Source organism: Cervus elaphus, chromosome 11 (assembly GCF_910594005.1).
Source record: "Cervus elaphus chromosome 11, mCerEla1.1, whole genome shotgun sequence".
Taxonomy (NCBI): domain Eukaryota; kingdom Metazoa; phylum Chordata; class Mammalia; order Artiodactyla; family Cervidae; genus Cervus; species Cervus elaphus.
This window is the reverse complement of record NC_057825.1, coordinates 89,544,169-89,564,406: the sequence shown is the minus strand read 5'-3', so window position 1 is coordinate 89,564,406 and position 20,238 is coordinate 89,544,169. Positions and strand designations below refer to the sequence as shown.

Sequence of the window (20,238 nt, the reverse complement as noted above, 5' to 3'; positions counted from 1 at the left end):
GCTCTCCCTTCTTTGTTTGGAGCTTAATACTCTTAAAAAACTGGTTAACTTCCCAGAACACCCAGTTGCATCTAAAAAAGCCTAAGTTGTTTTTATTTTGCCTTTTTAATGGTCTTACCTCCTAACTTCATGTAATCCAAACCTCCCTTGTTCTAAGAAAACTCAGCTCAAAATGAAGCTAACTGTTCAGCTCTTCTAAACTAAGCCCATAGAAAAAAATTAACAAATAAGAAAACTCCTAGGCCAAGAAATTCTTGTTCTGTTTCTATAACCAGTTTGTGCCAAAACTCAAATATATGGCACACATTCTATCAATTAGTAATTCCATCCTTCTCTATGAAAAGCAAAGAAACCTACAAAGCAAAAGTACTCAAGCAGCTATGTCATTTAAAATAAACCAAGGAGGGAGGGGATATAGGTGTACTTATAGCTAATTCCTATAACTGTGTCCTGAGAAACCTATAGTGGATTTCTCAGTTAGAACTCAGCAACAGTTAGAAGTGGACTTTAAACAACTGACTGGTTCAAAATTGGGAAAGGAGTATGACAAGGCTGTATATTGTTACCCTGCTTATTTAACTTACATACAGAGTACATCCTGTGAAATGCAGGACAGGATGAATCACAAGCTGGAATCAAGAATGCCAGCAGAAATATCAGCAACCTCAGATATGCAGATGATACCACTCTAGTGGCTGAAAGTGAAGAGGAACTAAAGAGCCTCTTGATGGTGAAAGAGGAGGGTGAAAAAGCTTGCTTGAAACTCAACATTCAAAAAGCAAAGATCATGGCATCTGATCCCATCATTTCATGGCAAATAGTAGGGGAAAAGGTGGAAGCAGTGACAGATTTTATTATCCTGGGCTCCAAAATCACTGTGAACGGTGACTGCAGCCATGAAATTAAAAGACACTTGCTCCTTGGAAGGACATCTATGACAAAATTAGACATATTAAAAAGCAGAGACATCACTTTGCTGACAAAGGTCCATATAGTTCAAAGCTATGGTTTTGCCAGTAGTCATGTACAGATGTGAGAGTTGGACCATAAACAAGGGTGAGCGTCTAAGAAATGATGCTTTCAAACTGTGTTGGAGAAGACTGTTGAGAGTCCCTTGGACAGCAAGGAGATCAAACCGGTCAATTCTAAAGGAAATCAACCCTGAATATTCATTGAAAAGACTGAGGCTGAAGCTGAAGCTCCAATACTTTGGCCACATGATGCAAAGAGTTGACTCACTGGAAAATATCCTGATGCTGGGAAAGACTGAAGGCAAAAGGAGAAGAAGGAAGCAGAGGATGAGATGATTAGTAGATAGCATCAATGGATATGAATTTGAAGAAACTCTGGGAGATACTGAAGGACAGAGAAGCATAATGTACTACAGTCTACAGGGTCACAAAGAGTTGGATGTGACTTAGCGACTGAACAACAATAGACAATTCACTTCACTATACAGCAGGAAGTAACACAACATTGTAAGCAAATTACAGTCCAATTAAAAAATAAAATAAACCATGGATAGGGACTTCCCTGATAGTCCAGTGGTTAAGACTCTGCTTCCAATGCTGGGGGCAGGGGTTCAATCCCTGGTTGGGGAACTAAGATCCCACATGCCACAACTACAGAAGCCCGCCCACTGCAATGAAGACCCAGTGCAGTCAAAATAAATAAGTATTATTGAAAAAACAAAACTGAACAATGAAAAAGGATTTTTAAAAAGGCATTTTACATGTATTCTCTAATCAGTCAATAAAACTCCAGAAGTAAAAAGATTTTTAAAAATCATAAATATTTGAAAATTAACAAACATATTACTAAATAATATTTGGAGCAAAGAAATCAGAAATGAAATTACAAACCATTTAGAAGGTGATGAAAAGGAGAAAAATTTAGACCAATGAGATATTACTTTAAAAACTAAAACAGTCCTCAGAGGAAATTTTAGAGTCTTAAATGCTTTCATCATTAGATAGGCTTTAAAAAATGTAAAGAAATTATTATTCAAAGTAAGGAAAAAGGATAAAAAACAGAATACAACAGGAAGCAGGAATTGATAAACTTAAGAGTAAATTTTTAAAATAACAGCAAGGATATATAAATCCAAAACTTTGTTCTTTGGAAGAACAAAAAACCAAAACCCTGATTTTAGTAAAGAGGGGAAGGAGGGAGAGGGCTGAACAAAAATACATAGGATGAAAAATAAGAAAGAAGATACAAAAGAGACTAAATAAACTGCAAGAGATAATCACATGCAACCCCATGACAACAAATTTGAAAATCAAAAGAACACACATGACTTCTCAGCAAACTATAAATTATAAAAATTGACTCAACAATAGAAAATTTGATTCAATGAATTACCTCTAAAGAGAAAAACTTGTGGGTTGTGTCTATATATGATACATATATGCATAAAAAAGTATAGCTAAATAATATTTATATTTCAGCAATATAATTATAAATACTTATAAACTAAATTTTGCTGAAATGTATATATTATCTTGCTAATATAAGACCACATTGCGAAGATGTGGAATGTAAGAAGAGAAAGATTAACTGAAAAGTGACTATTAAAATATCAATATGATCTCATATGTATAAAATTAAAAGATATGCACATGTACACACATACAGAAATGCATGAAAAGATGATAACCAGAATGTTAACGGTGGTCACCCCAAGATGAAAGGATACCCCTGCTTGCACATCTCATTCCCATCTTCTCTGGCCCCTAGTGCCAACAAATAGTGAGCATGGAGGGTGAGGGAAGGACAACACTGTAAACTGGCTAACTCTTCAAGGGAATCTCCATTCTTTGAAGGAAACACTGCTCAGATTTGAACAGACATCAGAACCATTTTGGAGAGTCTGTTAAAAGAGATTACTGGGCTCTACCCTAGGGTTTCTGATTTAGTAGGTCTGAGGTGAGGCCCAAGGATCTGCATTTCCGGTAAGTGCCCATATGATACTGATACTGCTGTCCCAGAGATTACATTTTGGGGATCACTATCCTAAAATAACTTTCAATATGCTAAAAGGTTCTTGAAATTACTGTGGTCTCCTGTTCCACTCTCTTTTGCCTTTTTTATCCCCTTCTATTATCATTTTATTGAAGTTTGGAGAACTAAATTCTCAAATATTTTTTTCTCAAGTTTCTGAAATGCACCTTAAAATGTTCATGAAGATCCTATATGTGCTCCTAGTACACTCTACTACTACAAAACTAATGGCTGAAAAACACAGCAAAACAAAACTATAGCAAATTATCGATATATGAGTCTGATAAGATCAGAGTATCTTTCTCAGTTAACTGTCTAGTCACAGGCCAGAAGCTTTGGTCTGTGATGCTGCCTAAGTTTCCAAGTTCCCTCTATTTTGTTGCTTACATTCTTTCTGTCTGCCTAATTGAAGTCAGCTCACCACACAATTCTGTCCACAAGAGGAAGACAGAGAACAAGCCCAAAGAAGGGGAGAACAAACCCAGTCCTTTAAAACATGCATTCTCAGCAAGGACACAGTGCCACCAAAGGGCAAAAGCTGGTTCATGGGTGGTAGAGGGCAAAAAAACTCTAGTCCTTTTTATGCTAAAGCACAGATATTTAAATACAGTGCATAAACAGATACATGATATATCTATGGTATTAAATTTTCACGGGGGCAATTTGGGAAAAAAGTGTCTAAGAAGGCTCCTTACAGGAGTGATAATGAAAAAAAGACTGCAAACGTATGTTTTAAAGGCAAGTTTCAGAAATTGCACACATCTCTTCTGCTCTCAAGAACTTAGTCACCAAGATAAACCTAGCTTCCAGGGAAGCTAGGAAATACTCCAGTTGGGTGGCCACTGGCCCCGAGTAAACTTGATTTCCTCCCATATGAGCCTCTTCACAGGCTGCTTAAGTGTTCCCACAACAGGACAGTCAGTTACACTCAGAGCAAGTAAGCCAAGAGGCCACATGGAAGCAGCAACGTCTTTTATGACCAAATCTTAGACTCTATACACTGCCACTTCCATCACTATGCATACAGGTATACAGAGCAATCCTTATACAATATGTGAGTACTGGGAGGCTAGATCTGGGGATCAACTAGGAGATTGGCTTTTTACTTGGAAGTATAATCAGAAGTTCTCATATTTGTGTGAGTAGAAAAATCATTCTGGTTAAATTCTAGTTGTCCTCAAGGCCCTGACAAAATGTTAACTCTCCAGCCAAATTTCACTGCTTCCTTGTTTGTGATTCTACATCACACTTTCCCACCTCTGGGACAGAAACTATCACACTGTATGATGGTTCACTATGTACAAGGCTGTCTCTCTAGTGAAAATATAGGACTGAGGCTTACTATGTCCTCCAAGCTCCAGGCAGGGTTGAATTTTTAAAAGTTGCCAGTCACTCTCAGCACTGGTAGGGAAACCAGTCTGGGAACAAAGTGAGAAGCTAAATTATCTATTTAGCTCATCACTGATTTGCCTTATAAACCTAAACAACTTGCTTAAAATAAGCAAGTAACCTACCAAACAAAACAAACCCAGAATACAAATTTTACTCATTTCAATGCTAGATCTAAGCTCTGTCAACCAGAATTTTCACATAGATAATTTTGTTACCAAGTCCAAGCTTGCTATGCTCACCACGTGACAGACCAATTAACCAAGAGGTGATGTGTTGAGGCAAGGAATATGACTTTATTTAGAAAGGTGGCTGACCCAAGAAGATGGCAGACTAATGTCTCCAAATCTACGGATGTGAGAGTTGGACCGTAAAGAAGACTGAGCGTGGGAGAATTGATGCTTTCGAATTGTGGTACTGGAGAAGACTCTTGAGAGTTCCTAGGACAGCAAGGAGATAAAACCAGTCAATTCTAAAGGAAACAAACCCCAAATCTTCATTGGAAGGACTGACGCCGAAGCTGAAGAGCTGACTCTTCACCTCTTAGAAAAGACCCTAATGCTGAGAAAGACTGAAGGCAAGAGAAGGGGGTGACAGAGGATGAGATGGTTGGATGATTTCATCAACTCAATGAACATGAATTTGAGCAAACTCTGGGAGATAGTGGAGGACAGGGAAGCCTGGCGTGCTGCAATTCATGGGGTTGCGAAGAGTCGGACATGACTTAGCTAGTGACTGAACGATAATAATAATGTCTCCAAACACCAACTTACCAGGGTCTGGATATCATGTTCTTTTATAGAACAGAGAGGGAGAAAAGGTGAGGAAGTAAAGTAAAAAATTCTATTTATCTTACATAAATAAGAGGGGATGTGTTAATTTCTTCTTGTCTGCAGCCATTCACAGGTGGGCTGGGTCAGACTGTCTCTAACAAAAGCACTTCAACAGTCAGGCAGCAGGGCAGGGTTCCCTGAGGCAGGCCATTATATGTGACTGCAATAAAAAAAAAGCAAGACAAAGCAAAGGGTAAATAAAGTCAAAGAAACAGATCCGACGTGGAGTCAGAATTGGTTCTTCCCTGCAGCAATTTTATACAGGTAGGCAAATTAAAATCCAAACTTCGCTGGATGAGTTTTGTAAGAGAAAAATGTGTGCTTCTCTGGAAAACTATGCTGCATTGGGATCACACTCTACCAGATTATCTGACTCTAGCCTTTGATTGCCATTGAGCTGTTTCTTCAGCTTCTACTGAAGAAAACTGATAGTGGCGCAAAATAATTCTTGCGTCTAGGCATGTGAACTCTGTCTGATAGAGGTTCAGCTGATTTCCCTCTACTGTCGAAGAGGCCAATTCAGAGTTTGGTGCACATTCATTCCAACAGTCCACTTCTATAAATGTGTCCGTTCTATGAACTCTCCCTTTAAACTCCTTGTGACACTGTGTAACTCCAATTGGGACTTGAACCTACGTGCCAGGACTCCAACCCAGCCAAAACCCAGGCTGGGACTTCAACCCATGGTTTCTTATCTGAGATCATACACCCAGGTTCTTGATGTCTCATCACATAAAGAAATCAGTGAGAGACAAAGTGATAGGTAAGAAGTGGATTTATTTAGAGAGAAACACATTCCACAGAGTGTGGGCCATCTCAGAAGGAGAGAGAAGCCTGGAAATATGGTGTGGTTAGTTTTTATGGGCTGGGTAATTTCATAGGCTAATGAGTGGGAGGACTGTTCCAACTATTTTGGAAAAAAAGCAGGGATTTCCAGAAATTGAGCCACCGCCTACTTTTTGACCTTTTACGGTTGGCCTTGGAACTGTCATATAGGGGCCTATAGGTGTGTCATTTAGCCCGCTGATGTGTTAAAATGAGCATATACTAAGGCTCAAGGTCTAGTGGAAGTCAACTTGTCTTGGACCCATTTGGTTCTAATCAGTTTATGTCATGTCCTCAGGCTGCATCATTCTTTCAAAGGTTATGCCCTACCCAGTTCCCTCAAGTACTCCCTGCTGACTCAGACACTGAAGAATCCACCTACAATGCAGGAGACCTGGGTTTGATCCCTGAGTTGGAAAGATCCCCTGGAGAAGGAAATGGCAACCCACTCCAATATTTTTGCCTGGAGAATGCCATGGACAGAGGAGCCTGGTGGGCTACAGTCCATGGATTCACAAAGAGTCGGACATGACTAAACATTTAACGCTTTAATTTCTTCCCTCCAGTTCCACATGCCTGCTTGTGAAGTGGAGATGATGCTTCCATGTATGCAGTGAGGACCTGTGCAAAACAGTATGCGGGGAAACACATTCACAAAGACTGCAAAGTGCACGGTTCCCAAAGGAGGTGGACAGTGCAGTGGCCCCGAGCGCCTCAAAGAGCCAGGATTTGAATTGTGTAATTCTATAGGCTGTGCTCTTTTAAAACTTTGGTTAAGATCACTCAACCAATCCCTCTTGTCCCAGATATATGTTCTGTTGGAGGAAATTTTTCAAAAATGGGTAAAGCCATGATTTTCATACAGATATAAAAAGAACACATTTAAGTCACTAATTAAATGAGGGAATCATTAAGATGTTACAACTGGGGGAGGGGGGGTCAGGATGGGGAACACATGTAAATCCGCGGCTGATTCATGTCAATGTATGGCAAAAACCACTACAATATTGTAAAGTAATTAGCCTCCAACTAATAAAAATAAATGGAAAAAAAAAAAAAAAAAAAGATGTTACAACTGGGCTTCCCTGGTGGCTCAGAGGTAAAGAACCTACCTGCCACTGCAGAAGACACGAGTTCGATCCCTGATCCAGGAGGATCCCACATGCCATGGAGCAACTAAGCCCATGTGCTACAACTATTGATCATGTGCTCTAGAGCCTAGGAGCCACAACTACGTGCCCCAACGGCTGAAGCTCATGCTCCACAACAAGAGCAGCCACCACGGCGAGAGAGTAGTCCCCACTCACCACAACTAGCCCTCCCAGCAGTGAAGGCCCAGTGCAGCCAAAAATAAATAAAAAATAAAAGACGTTACAACTGAAACATAGGGGAAAGAGTAAGGGCACAACGTTTCAAAGAATGACATAGCCCAAGGACATCTAGAACCAAACAAATTCAAGGTGGCGGACAAGTCAACTTCCACTAAACCTGGAGCTTCAGTATATGCTCATTGTAACACATGAGCAAGATAAATGATATATACACACCCACAGGTGCCATGACAGTACCAAGGCTGGCCATCAAGGGTCAAAAAGTGAGCAGTGGCCCAATTCCTGGAAATCCCCGCCCCTCCCCACAATAGCTAGAATACACCTCACTCGTTAGCCTATGAAATTACCCACCCCTATAAAAACTGACAATCCCATATCCTGAGACCTCTTGCCTTCTGAGATGGCCCATACTCTGTGGAGTGTGTTTTCTCTCTAAATAAATCTATTTCTTATCTATCACTTTGTCTCTCACTGAATTCGCTCTGTGATGAGACATCAAGAACCTGAGCCTCATTAAGTCCTGAAACCAAGTGTGTGATCTCAGTTAAAAGACCACGGGTTTTGGCCAGGTTCATGTCCCAGCCAGGTGGTGAGTTACATAATTTCACATGGGTGTGTGCACTAGGAAAGCCTATCCCATCATCTGATGATGAGGAAATGTTTTATGAACCAATAATATATGTTTATGTGCTCAGCTATCATGATGTAAGCAAAGAGCATAAGAGTAGAAAAGAATAAGGGGAAGAAATAAGAACAGCTTCTAAATTTTTACAGCTTTGATCAGTACTGTCCAACAGAATTTCTGCAGTGATAAAAATGTTCTAGATCTGTACTGTCCATTATAGTAGCCACTACCCACGTGTGGTTATTGACCACTTGAAACTTGGTAAGACTGAAACAGAATTTTTATTTTATTTCATTTCAATTAACTTATATTTAAAAGTTAAATATGTGGCTAGTGGCTACCATACTGGACCACACAGGTATAGATAGACAACCAGCAAAAGGACAAATGGCAAGACTCAGAAAAATGGGATATGTAGGTTTCTCAAGCTTTTTGGTCCAAGGACCTACATAAGTAAAAAGCATTGACACTCCAAAAAACTTTTGTTTATGTGGGTTATATGTAGCTATTAGATTTATTATCTTAAGAAAAAACTGAGAAATTTAAATTATTTAAAAATTTTAGTCCATTTAAAAATAATTTCATGATTTTTAATGAAAAATAATTATATTTTCCAAAACAAAAAATAAATTAGTGAGAAGAGTGGCATTGCTTTATATTTCTGCATTCAGTATATAGTAACACTATAGGCCTCTAGGAAACTGCACTGTATGCTTGTAAGAAAAAGGCAAACATCATGTAAGTGTTAGTATGGAAAGGATCTCAGGAACACTGAGACCATATTAGTGGTCCTAGTTATAGGACAAGTAAACAGCAACATGTTGGCTATTCACTCAGAGCCACTCTCTTACTCCGTTTCAAACAGGTGACTGTCTGCCCTACGGTAGGTGGAAGGCTCCAGCCTCCAGGCCACCAGTAGAGGACAAGGATAGGGCACTAGGCAGAAGACAAGGAGGTTAAGAGAAACCCCGTACAGATGCCTCTTAAACAATGTGGGCTTAGCGACACTGACCCCCATCCCCATGCAGTGGAAAATCCACCTACAGCTTTTGACTCCCACAAAACTTAACTACTAACGGCTTACTGTGACTGGAAGCCTTACCAATAACACAGACAGTTGATTGACACGTTTTATGTATTATGCACTGTACTTTTACAATAAAGTAGCTAGAGAAAAGAAATTGTTATTAAGAAAATTAATGAATTTGAGTCAGTTGAGCTGAGGTGGACAAACCTAGAGACTCTCATACAGAGTGAAGTCAATCAGAAAGAGAAAAATATTGTATATTAACACATATATGAAAATATAGAAAAACGGTACTAATGAACCAACTTGCAGGGCAGGAATAGAGACACAGACCTAGAGAACAGACTTGTGAACACGGTGGGGGAGGAAGAAGACAGTGGAGCGAACTGAGAAAACAGCATTGAAATACACACATTACAATGTGTAAGGCAGATGGCTAGTGGGAAGTTGCTGTGTAAGACAGGGAGCTCAGCCTGGTGCTCTGCAACCGCCTAAAGGGGTGGGACGGAGAAGGGATATGTGTACACTTATGGCTGCTTCACCTTGTTGCATGGCAGAAACCAACACAACATTGTAAAGCAATTATCCTCCAACTAAAACTTTTAAAAATACATTAAAAAAAGAAAATTATAAGGAAGGGAAAATACATTTACAGCACTATACTGTATTTATTGATACTGTAAGTATACATCTGTTTAAAGAATCATTAGTACCTACATCATATTCTCTTATACAAAACACAGTAGATATCTAATGTATTACTAACACTAGACAACAAAAATGAAAGGATAATGTGAAAAAGAAATGTATATTTATAGGTATAACAATTCACACATTAGTAATGACAAAGAAGCAACATGATTGTCTTACGGTAGCCGAGTGTAATCAATGCTACTGCTTTACAGTTAGCCTATCCACTAATGAATAAGTCATTATAAAATTTTTATGGCATACAATATTATAGTCATATTCATAATACAATGTTGGAAACATTGCTATCTTTTCCAAAAAAAAACACCTGTGTGTGTGCTCAGTCACTCAGTCCTGTCTGACTCTTTGCAACCCCGTGGACTGAAACCCGCCAGGCTCGTCTGTCCATGGAAGTTTCCAGGCAAGAATACTGAGAGGAATCGGGTGGAGAGGGAGGTGGGAGGGGGGATCGGGATGGGGAATACGTGTAAATCTATGGCTGATTCATATCAATGTATGACAAGACCCACTGAAATGTTGTGAAGTAATTAGCCTCCAACTAATTAAAAAAAAAAAAAAAAGAATACTGGACTGGGTTGCCATTTTCCTAATCCAAAAAAACCCACTTACCTGGGATAATAGGCTGATCCAATTAGGCGAAAGGAAGAGACAGGCATACAATACTGTAATGGGTAATGTAATTCTTTGAAATCGAAGTTATGAAACAGTAAAAAAAACTAACACATTATTCATTTTATATTAAATATCACTCACCTTATGCTTATCTAAGGATAGGCACAGTATCTACATCTAAGATATTCATTCTGCCAGTTGCTCAAATTGTCATAAATCTCCATTTTTCCAATATATTTATTGAAAAACATCCATGTACAAGTGGACCTGCACAGCCCAACCCCACATTGTCCAAGTGTCAACGGTATGTTAAACTGTGGGGCCCTCAATTCCTACGCTGGAAAGAACTCACATAGTAGGCCTATGACTGCTGTCCTTTTGAAAGGCCTGTTAGCAAGGCTAGCCCTTCTATGGCAAAACTGATTTCAAGGTTCCCACCATTCCCTAACTGATAAAGGTGGTTTAATGCACCTAAACACAAACAAAAGCTGATGTTGAAGCTGAAACTCCAATACTTTGGCCACCAGATGCAAAGAGCTGACGAGAAGACTCTGATGCTGGGAAAGATTGAGGGCAGGAGGAGAAGGGGACGACAGAGGATGAGATGGCTGGATGGCATCACCAACTCAATGGACATGGGTTTGGGTGGACTCCGGGAGTTGGTGATGGACAGGGAGGCCTGGCATGCTGCGGTTCATGGGGTTGCAAAGAGTCGGACATGACTGAGTGACTGAACTGAACTGAAACACAAACAATGCGATTTGTGCAGAAGACTTGCCTTCTTTCTGGGAGTCTGGAATTTTGGTGTGTGCTAGGCAGAGGGTACCTATGTGAGCAGCACCCAGTAAAACCCTGGGTACTGAGTCACAAATGAGCTCCCCTGATAGACAACACTTCACACGTGTTGCTACAATTCACTGCTGGAGCAGTTCAGCACAGCCTGAGTCACGCCGGTGGGAGAGGACTCTGGAAGTTTGCGCCTACTTTCCTCTGGACTTTGCCTCACCTACCTTTTCCCCTTGCCAATTTTATGCTGTATCCTCTCACTGTATTAAATCACAGCTTCCAGGTGGCTCAGTCCAGCTGCCAATGCAGGAGATGCAGGTTCGATCCCCAGGTAGGGAAGATCCCCTAGAGGAGGAAATGGCAACCCACTCCAGGATCCTTGCCTAGAAAAGCCCATGGACAGAGGAGCATGGTGGTCATGAGGTCTCAAAGAGTCGGACACAACTTAGCGACCGAGAGTGTGAGCACACTCACACAAGTGTGTCTACATGCTGAGATCCTCTTAGTGGGTCACTGAACTTTGGGGGCAGTCTTTCTTTTTTTAAATTTGGCTGCACCAGGGCTTAGCTGTGGCATATGAGATCTATGCCTTGACTAGTATTGAAGCCAGGTCCCTTGCATTCGGAGTGCAGAGTCTTAACCACTGGACCACCCAGTAAGTCCTGGGAGTAGTCTCAGGTAATCTCGACATATTCCCTTTCATTGGCCCTGCTCCCAGAATGTCAACACCAAGGACTATTCCCACACTACAGAATACTGCAGGCATCTCCCTGGAGAAACAGAAAAGTCAAACAAACGGGAAAAAGGACCACAAAGGGCAGAGACGATGGAAAAAGCAAAAGAAAACTCCAAAAATAAAACTATAATTAATATCTTTAAAAAGATAAGAAAATACATCTATAAGAGCTGAATGCATGAAAAGAAGCAATTAGAGACGGTGAAAGTTAAAAATATGATCATCAAAATTTAATAGTAAATAGAAGTGCTAGAAGATTGAGTTGAAAAAAATTGCCTTGAGAAGTTGACAAAAAAAGAGAGAGAGAAGGATTTAAAAAAAAAAAGAAGAAGAAAGAAGAAAACTAAAGGATCAATCCAGGAGGACTAAAACACCAAAGAAAAAGAGAGAACAGGGAGCTTCCTGGTGGCCTAGTGATTACTTCTGAGCTTTCACTGCCATGGCCCGGGTTCAAGCCCTGGTCAGGAAACTGAGATCCCTCAAGTCATGAATTGTGGCCAAAAAAAAGAACATTTTAAATGGGAAGAAAGAATTTGCGAAATAAATTTCAGCAGACTAGGGGGAAAAAAGGTTGAAAGCATCAAAGCCCAATAAATGAGAAAAAGAACCACAGTAAGGTGACATAAGCATAAAATTTCAGAATACCAGAAAGAAGGGCGCCAGAAGAAGTGTACCTGAGAATCAAGTATAAGAGTAAAATAAAGGCATTTCTGAGACACACAAAGACTTAGAAAATTTATCCTTTCTTAGAAAGTACTGGACTAAGTCTTTCACCAAAGTGACTGAGTGAAGCAAAGCTGGATCTATGTAACAAACGATCCAAACTAGGAGAGACAAGAAGGAAAGTCCCAGCTATGCACCAAACCAGGAGAACTGTATCTTCTCCCTTTTGTTCAGAATTCCATCTTGGCTATCATATACTTAATATTATAGAGCACTTCCCCCTTCTCTGATTGCTTTCTTTCATAGCATCCAATTCCATTTTTCTTCTTTTGCCCACACTGTGCGACATCTGGGATCTTAATTCCCCTACCAGGTTTCAGACCCCAACCTCCTGCACTGGAAGCACAGTCTTAACCACTGGACTGCCAGGAAGTCCCTTCATAGCATCCAATTCTTATTTTATGGGTCACTACTGAGCCAGGTGCTGCAACTACTGAAACTTGCACACCTAAAGCCTGTGCTCTGCAACAAGAGAACCACCTCAATGAGAAGCTGGCGCACCACAACAGAGACTAGCCCCGGCTCACTCTAACTAGAGAAAGTTCATGAAAAGCAACAAAGACCTAGTGCAGCCAAAAATAAATAAATAAATTCCAAAAAATTGAACTCCCATGTGATTCAGCAATTCCACTCCTGGGCACATATCCAGAAGTAAAAAGAAAACTCCAATTCAAAACAAACAATATTCACAGTAGCATTATTTATAATAACCAAAATATGGAAGCAACCTAAGTGCCCATCAACAAACTCTTGGCTTACACAATGGAATATCATTCAGCCATAAAAGAGAATGAATTTTGCCATCTGCAGCAACATGGATGGACCTAGAGAATATTATGTGTAGTGAAATAAGTCAGACAGAGAAACACAAATACTATATATCACTTGTATGTGCAAGTAATACAAATGCATCTATATACAAGACAGAAACAGACTCACAGACATAGAAAACAAATTTATGGGTATGGGATTAACAGATACAAACTACCATACATAAAATAGATAAGCAACAAGGATCTACAATATAGCACAGGAAATTATACCCAACAGTTTGTAATAACCTAAAATGGAATGTAATCTGCTAAATAAACAAATAGGAAAAAATGAGATCTAGAGACAGGAAGTCTTAGGGGAAAAAATAACTGATAGATTCTTGCATTTGTTTGAGGGCATTTGAGTAACTGGAAAAGATAAAACAGCAATCTTAGTTTATCTTTGGTTAAAAGGCTAATCATATTTACCTAGTCATAATAATATAAAACCTAACTGCTGATTTAACAAAATATTGAAATAAAATCTCAATTGAGAGGATGGAAGAAGTCAAAATAGAATAGAGAGAAAAGGAGCCAAATTCTCATCTTAAGTTATCAGTTCTCAATTTATCAAAAAGCCATTAAATAATTTTAGTCAAGAAGTAGTTATAAAGTATTTTTTAGAAAGACAGAGGTAAATAACAGAAGAAAAGGCTGTAAGAATTGAAAGTAGTTGCCTCCCAGGAAATAAACAAGGAATGTGTCCCATATTTCTGTGGTAAACTTTTAAGAACCGAATTAATTTTTCAATGACATATATTGTTACTTTGATCTTGCAATAACATTTTAAAAGTAATTTACTGGTTAATTAAACTGCAAGGTTTTACAGTTCCTTACATCAGTCCTCAAAGTGATTTCCTCTTCACTAAGCAAGAGAGCCTTGTACTCAATACCCCAACAACCATGAGGAAAACTCTTCTTTTAATTGCCTCTTCAGTGTTTTGATCAGGGTCCATTTTCTACCTTTATTCTTTCTTTCTGTGACAATAATTTTTTAGAAAAAAAATTTATTGAGGATGCTATGTATACTGATATGAAAAGATTTCTATGATACACTGTCAAGTGGAAAAAGCAATGGAAGAAAACTACAAATACATTTAAGAAGGGGGAAATGTAAATCCATTTTGATATGGAAATGCATGAAATATCTCTGGAGGACAAGCAATAAACTAGTAATAATGACTACCCAGAGTAGGCAAATTGAAGGAATGGGAATTGAGAAGATGAAGAACAGGCAAAAGAGGGAGCCTTTCCATCGTACATCGTTTTTTAACTTTCTGATCTTTAACCCTGTGAAATGATTGACTACTTGGAGAAAAAAATCTTAAGTCATACTTCTTTATCTTGGTATAAAATTAAAATACAATTTTTTTCAACATCTTGGGAAATAATGAAAATACTAAAAGCAATACCCCAAAATCTCATCTCTCCAGAGATAACTTTTAACATTTTGATGTACATCAGGGCAATCCTATCACATATATTGAACTTGCATACTTACACGGCAACCTGAGAACCTACCTGCCAGTCTTTGAATCCTCACAAAAAATCTATTAATCTATAATAAGACTAAAAGGTTCAAATAAAGTAAAAAGGAGTAAACCTTGTAGATAAGCAGGGATACTTGAAAACTCCCCATTCATCTCTAGGTATTCGATGATTATTTCAGAGAGAGAATGGTTTCAATGCCTAGATATGTGAACACAACCTTTTCTTTTTCCTTCTTGCAATTTATCACTATACTATGCAGGAGAATTTCTCTCAAAGTGGCAAGTCTGAATCAAGTATAAGCTTCACTACAATTCAATCTTTTCATACTTCTTTTACCCAAAATAGGATAATATTCAGAAATTTACAGAATTTGTTCTTTTTTATCCTGATATTATATTATGACCATTTTCTCATTTTATCAAATTTCTTTTATTTTACTATTACCCTGTGTAGGGACAATTAGTGTTTTCAAAGTTCCATCATCATAAACAACATCATAACAAACATCCAGTAACTAACCCTGTGTACAAATCCACTCCTTGGAATAAATTCTCAGAAGTGGAATTGCTGGGTCAAGTGTATGTAAAATAATGAAGAATTTTTATAAGTGATATGCCTTTCAAAAACCTGACAGTAATGGGAAAGAAAATATAAGGTACTTAAGGGAAATGACAAAGGATGCTTTACTAATTTGATCTGTGAGTCTTCAGGTACCATATAAACCTTCAAATCCTAAACTGCAAAATTTTGCTCATGTAACATGTCAAAAAGTCCAAAAGAAGGTTACTAGCCTTGATACCAAACCACAGCTCTTACAGAAATGCTGCAAGGAAAATCTTGAGGCTTCAAACACATCACTGAGAAATGACAGAAAGATCTAAGTTCTCAAAACCTTCCTACATGTCATTTTAAAAATTCCAGCATTTAGTGTTAGTGGTTATAATATTCAAAATTACTAAAGCATTTTATCATCACATCCCTTTCTTTAAGAAAATGCCATAATAGCCTCTGCTGGTGCTGACATTTCAATGGAGAAACAGTATTTTTTAAATAAGCCCCCCAATCTCCCAAATTGCGTATTTAACACTAACACCATTCCAAATTGTGAACTGGGTACTTAGCTGTAGTAGCAGGCCAAAGTAAGTTAGGAAAAAAATAATCTTTCAAAATTGATGATTCAAACAATATATATTATTTTGTCTGTATTTGGGGAAATTTCTTTAATGAAAAATATATTGTTACCATAAAATAAGAAAAGTTCAAAACATTATTTTAAGAAACAAGTTTCAGTGTTGCATTCTGATGACTTACACTGACATCAAAAACTATTCTGGGTGAGATACAGCATACTATAAAATTCCAGAAATCATAATGAACGCAACATAATTTTTTTTTTTTTTTTCAAAAAGAGCAATCCCCAACAAATTCTTTAATCCCCAACAAGTTCTTATAGATGGGCTTCCCTAATGGCTCAGTGGTAAAGAATTCGCCTGCCAATTCAGATGTGGGTTCGATCCCTGGGTAGGGAAGATTGCCTAGAGAAGGAAAGGGCAGCCCATTCTTGCCTGGGAAATTCCACGGACAGAGGAGCCTGCCAGGCTATAGTTCCTGGGTTGGAAAAGTGTCCTACAGGACTCAGTGACTAAACAACAACAAAAACATTCTCATAGATGAGTGCTAAATAACTTTTCCTGGCCCTCACAAAATGTGCCCAGAAGCAAAAGGTATTGATTATATACATTTATAGCTCTCTCAACTACCCTCCCTAAAATACATTTAAAATTCAGGTAAGAAGTCACTCAGAATCAGGACAACTAGGGATGGCCAAACACAAGCCAAGTCCTTTGAGCACATGCAAAAAGAGACTTACTGAAATAAGAGTCCTTTTTTATTTTACAAGAGAAACAACAGAAATATTCGGAATTTTAAAGTGTTTCAAATATATATATACTTTCTCTAATCACTTAATAAAGAGTGGCATTCTATTTTTTCCAACTCCCTGATAAGAACAAGAATTACACTATACTACATAGAAATCTCCAATATGCTCTCATTTTTTAAAAAAATCCGTAATCTGAATCTCGGAAGGAGGCAGACTAAATTCCAGAACCTTTTTCTCATGCCAGCAATCCCTCTTCCTAACCCTTACAGGATAAGAAATAAGCACTCCTTTTTGACTGAAACTAAACCCACGGGGGCTTGGTAAAGGACAAAGCCGACTGAAACAATGCCACCAGAATTCGAACCGGAAACCAGCGCCAAGAATCATGACACAATACCAGGCGGAATACCAGAATTTCGTTCTGCAAAATGTGTTTCATTCTCTTCACTCCTGGCTCCTGTCTACTCGCAACAAAAGCCACAGACTGGGAGAGGGCAGGACAGTATTGGTATTGGGTTGTCAGAGCAATTTCTTTAAGTTGCTCTAAGGACCGGAGACAAGACTCTTACACAAAGGTGAAAAGAGAGCCGATGTTGCTACGAAGCGCCCCCCGGACCGAGTGAGACTTGAGCGGCGTCCTAACAGGCGTGCAGCTCGGCTTCCTGGGGACTCGGGAAACATGCAGATCCCGGCAACCAGCAGCCGGGCGGGCGGCTATTCCTTCCCGGTCTGGGGACAAACCAGCGTCCGCCGCCGTGCGGGGCTGCGGGGCGTGGCCGAGTTCCCTCGGTCGCCCCGTGGGACCCGAGCGGCGGCGCACGCGCCTTTTCACTCAGCTCCAAACTCGGGAACCTGGGTATGCCGTGGCGGGTGAAAACAAGCCTAAGCAAACGGGAAGGAGTGTGTCAGTCACTCAGTCGTGTCCGACTCTCTGCGACCCCCACGGACTGCAGCCAACCAGGCTCCCCTGTCCATAGAACTCTCCAGGCAAGAATATTGGAGCGGGCTGCCATTTATCCCTCAAAAATGAAGGCTGAAAAAAAAAAAAAAACCTCAAAACAGTTCACATAGTTTCTTTTATTTTCCTGTACTTCAAGAAATTCCTCTAATGAGAGAAATCTATTATTCTAAAATAAGAAAGCTCAAAACGTATTATTTAAGAAACAAACGTGTCAGTGTTGACTTCAAGTGACTACCCTGACATCAAACACTATTTTTGGCTGAGATATAGCATATTATGCAATTCTACAGATTAATTTCTTTAAAAAGAGCTTGAGTGCATCCCAGCTATTTCACTGTCTTCAGTCGAACAGGAGGCTATCTGGCGACCCCTCATCACCCCACTCCCACCCCAAAACCTCTCAGTGTAACTTATCGTTTATTTAATCGCTGTTTCCCAGACCCACCTGCACAGCGCCGCGTCCACTGCGCGCGTCTGGATCTGAGAAGAGTTACTGGGACCGCGAAGTCGAGAGACGAACGCCGGTGAGACATTCCACCGCTAGCTGACGGGCTGAGAGCCTCAGCAAACACAACTTGCTTAGCGCTAAAGACCAGTCGACCCAGGAGTGACAGCCGGAGGTTGAGTGGGGTGCGGTGTCCTAACCCCACGACGCGACGGTGCCTTAGCCTGGACCCTGCCTGCCTGCCTGCCCCTGCTTATCCGCCCACTGCCAACTGCCCCCGAGCACAGGAGGTTGCGGGGAGCCGGTAGGCGCTCACCTCTTCAGTGGGTCGCTAGTCAGCGGCGCCACGGCAGTCGAGGAGACGGAGCTCGGAGTCGCGGCTCTAGTCGCCGCGGGGGTTGTATCCCTGGCGGGAGCGCCGTCTCCAGGCATTGCCGGCAGCTTTAGCGCAGAATCCACGTAGCTCTGTGCTCTCAGCTCACGCCGCCCGCGAGTCCCCGGTCGCGCGGCACCTTGCGGCGGGGGCCCGCCCATCCCTGAGAACAGCCAATGAGCGCGGAGGGCGGGAAGTTAGGGGCGGAGCGGAGCAGACCCGGCTTCCTAGCGACGCCGCAGCCGGGCGGTCCTCACGCTGCGGCCAAGGCACCGCCCGGTTTCCTTTTGGCCCTGGTTAGAACAGTGGGTTTCAGGTGAATGAGGATAGGGGAGGGAAAACACATTCCGCAAATAAAAGATCTAAGACGTGCGGGATACGCTTCTGATTTTGCGGGGTCTCTTTCCCTTTCTAGACAAACATTTCTTCGTGTGCTGTTTCTAGAACACCCACCTATCGAGGGCCAGCCGCGGTGCTTGCGGACAGACGGCAATGGGAAACAGCCCCAACTTTGGAGGATGTCGCGGTCAGTCGGGTGCAGAAGCAGATTCGGAAACAGATAAATCGGGGAGCCCGCATGGGGTGCATTCCAATATAAAAAGTAATGTTTTGCACGAGGAGGGGAGAGCGTTGAGGGAGATTTAGGCCAGGCGAGAACTAAAAAGACTAATAAATACCCTGGATATCCAATACCCTAATATCTGGTGGCTGTGATACACAATCCACACATCTTTTTCTTTTTTCCTTAAAGATGACTAGATAGTATGTGTGATAGTTAAATTTTAAATAGCGTCAGAAATACACGATATGCAATGAAAACAAAGTTTCCATCATCCACTGTCCCTAGTTTTCTTTCCTTCTAGGCTACCACTGTTAACAAATTTCCTGCATAACTATTCAGAGACATTCTGTGCAATATATAAATATTCGCTTTTTTCTCCACAATCTCCTCTATCACACACACACACACACACACACACGCGCGCGCGCGCACACACACCCAAAGTACTCTACACAGTTTTGCCACCCTGCTTTTTCTTCACTTTCCATTATATCTTGAACAACTTTTTAATGACTGCATCAAGTTTTTGTTTCAATTATGCTCCTACAGCAATTTTTCAGGGCACCATTTCCACCACATCTCTCTATACAGTATTTATCAAACTTAATTTTTGAAACTTTCTTTTTGTGAACATTCTATTCATATCCTTTGCCCATTTTCCTACTCAATAATGTTTTACATATATATATATAAATTCAATAATGTTTTTTATATACATATGTATGTATGTATTTGAAGATAGGGCCTTTAGAGACTCGGTAACTAAAGTGACATGAGGTCATAAGGTGAGGCCCTAACCTAATATGCCTAGCGTCCTTATAAAAAGTGGAGACACCAGCAGACATGCACACACACAGAAAAGGTCATATGAGGACACAGCAAGAATGTGACCATCTCCAAGCTGAGGAGAGAGACTGCAGGAGAAACCAAACCTGCTAATACCTTGTTCTGGGACTTCCAGGCTCCAGAACTGTAAGAAGATTAGTTTCTGTTGTTTAAGACACCGTGTAGGTGATATATTGTTTTGGCAGCCCTAGTAAACTAATATAGCAAGAATGTGGAGAAATTAGAATCCTCTTACACTGTGGAGGGAAATGTAAAATGATGCATC

At 40.3% G+C, this 20,238-nt stretch overlaps 1 protein-coding gene across 3 annotated transcripts in view; it reads right to left on the bottom strand.

Moving 5' to 3' along the window:
- The window catches only part of ZNF638 (zinc finger protein 638), a 130,467-nt gene extending 111,829 nt beyond the window's left edge, over nucleotides 1-18,638 (bottom strand). For 2 of the 3 annotated variants that reach the window (XM_043918334.1, XM_043918336.1), the window contains exon 1: nucleotides 18,509-18,635. In XM_043918334.1, coding sequence (XP_043774269.1) covers nucleotides 18,509-18,624 — 116 coding nt within the window. In that variant the 5' untranslated portion in view covers nucleotides 18,625-18,635. Of the gene's footprint in view, nucleotides 1-18,508 lie in introns of all 3 variants that reach the window. The other variant, XM_043918335.1, reaches the window with a different exon arrangement.
- Nucleotides 18,639-20,238: the final 1,600 nt, after the last annotated feature.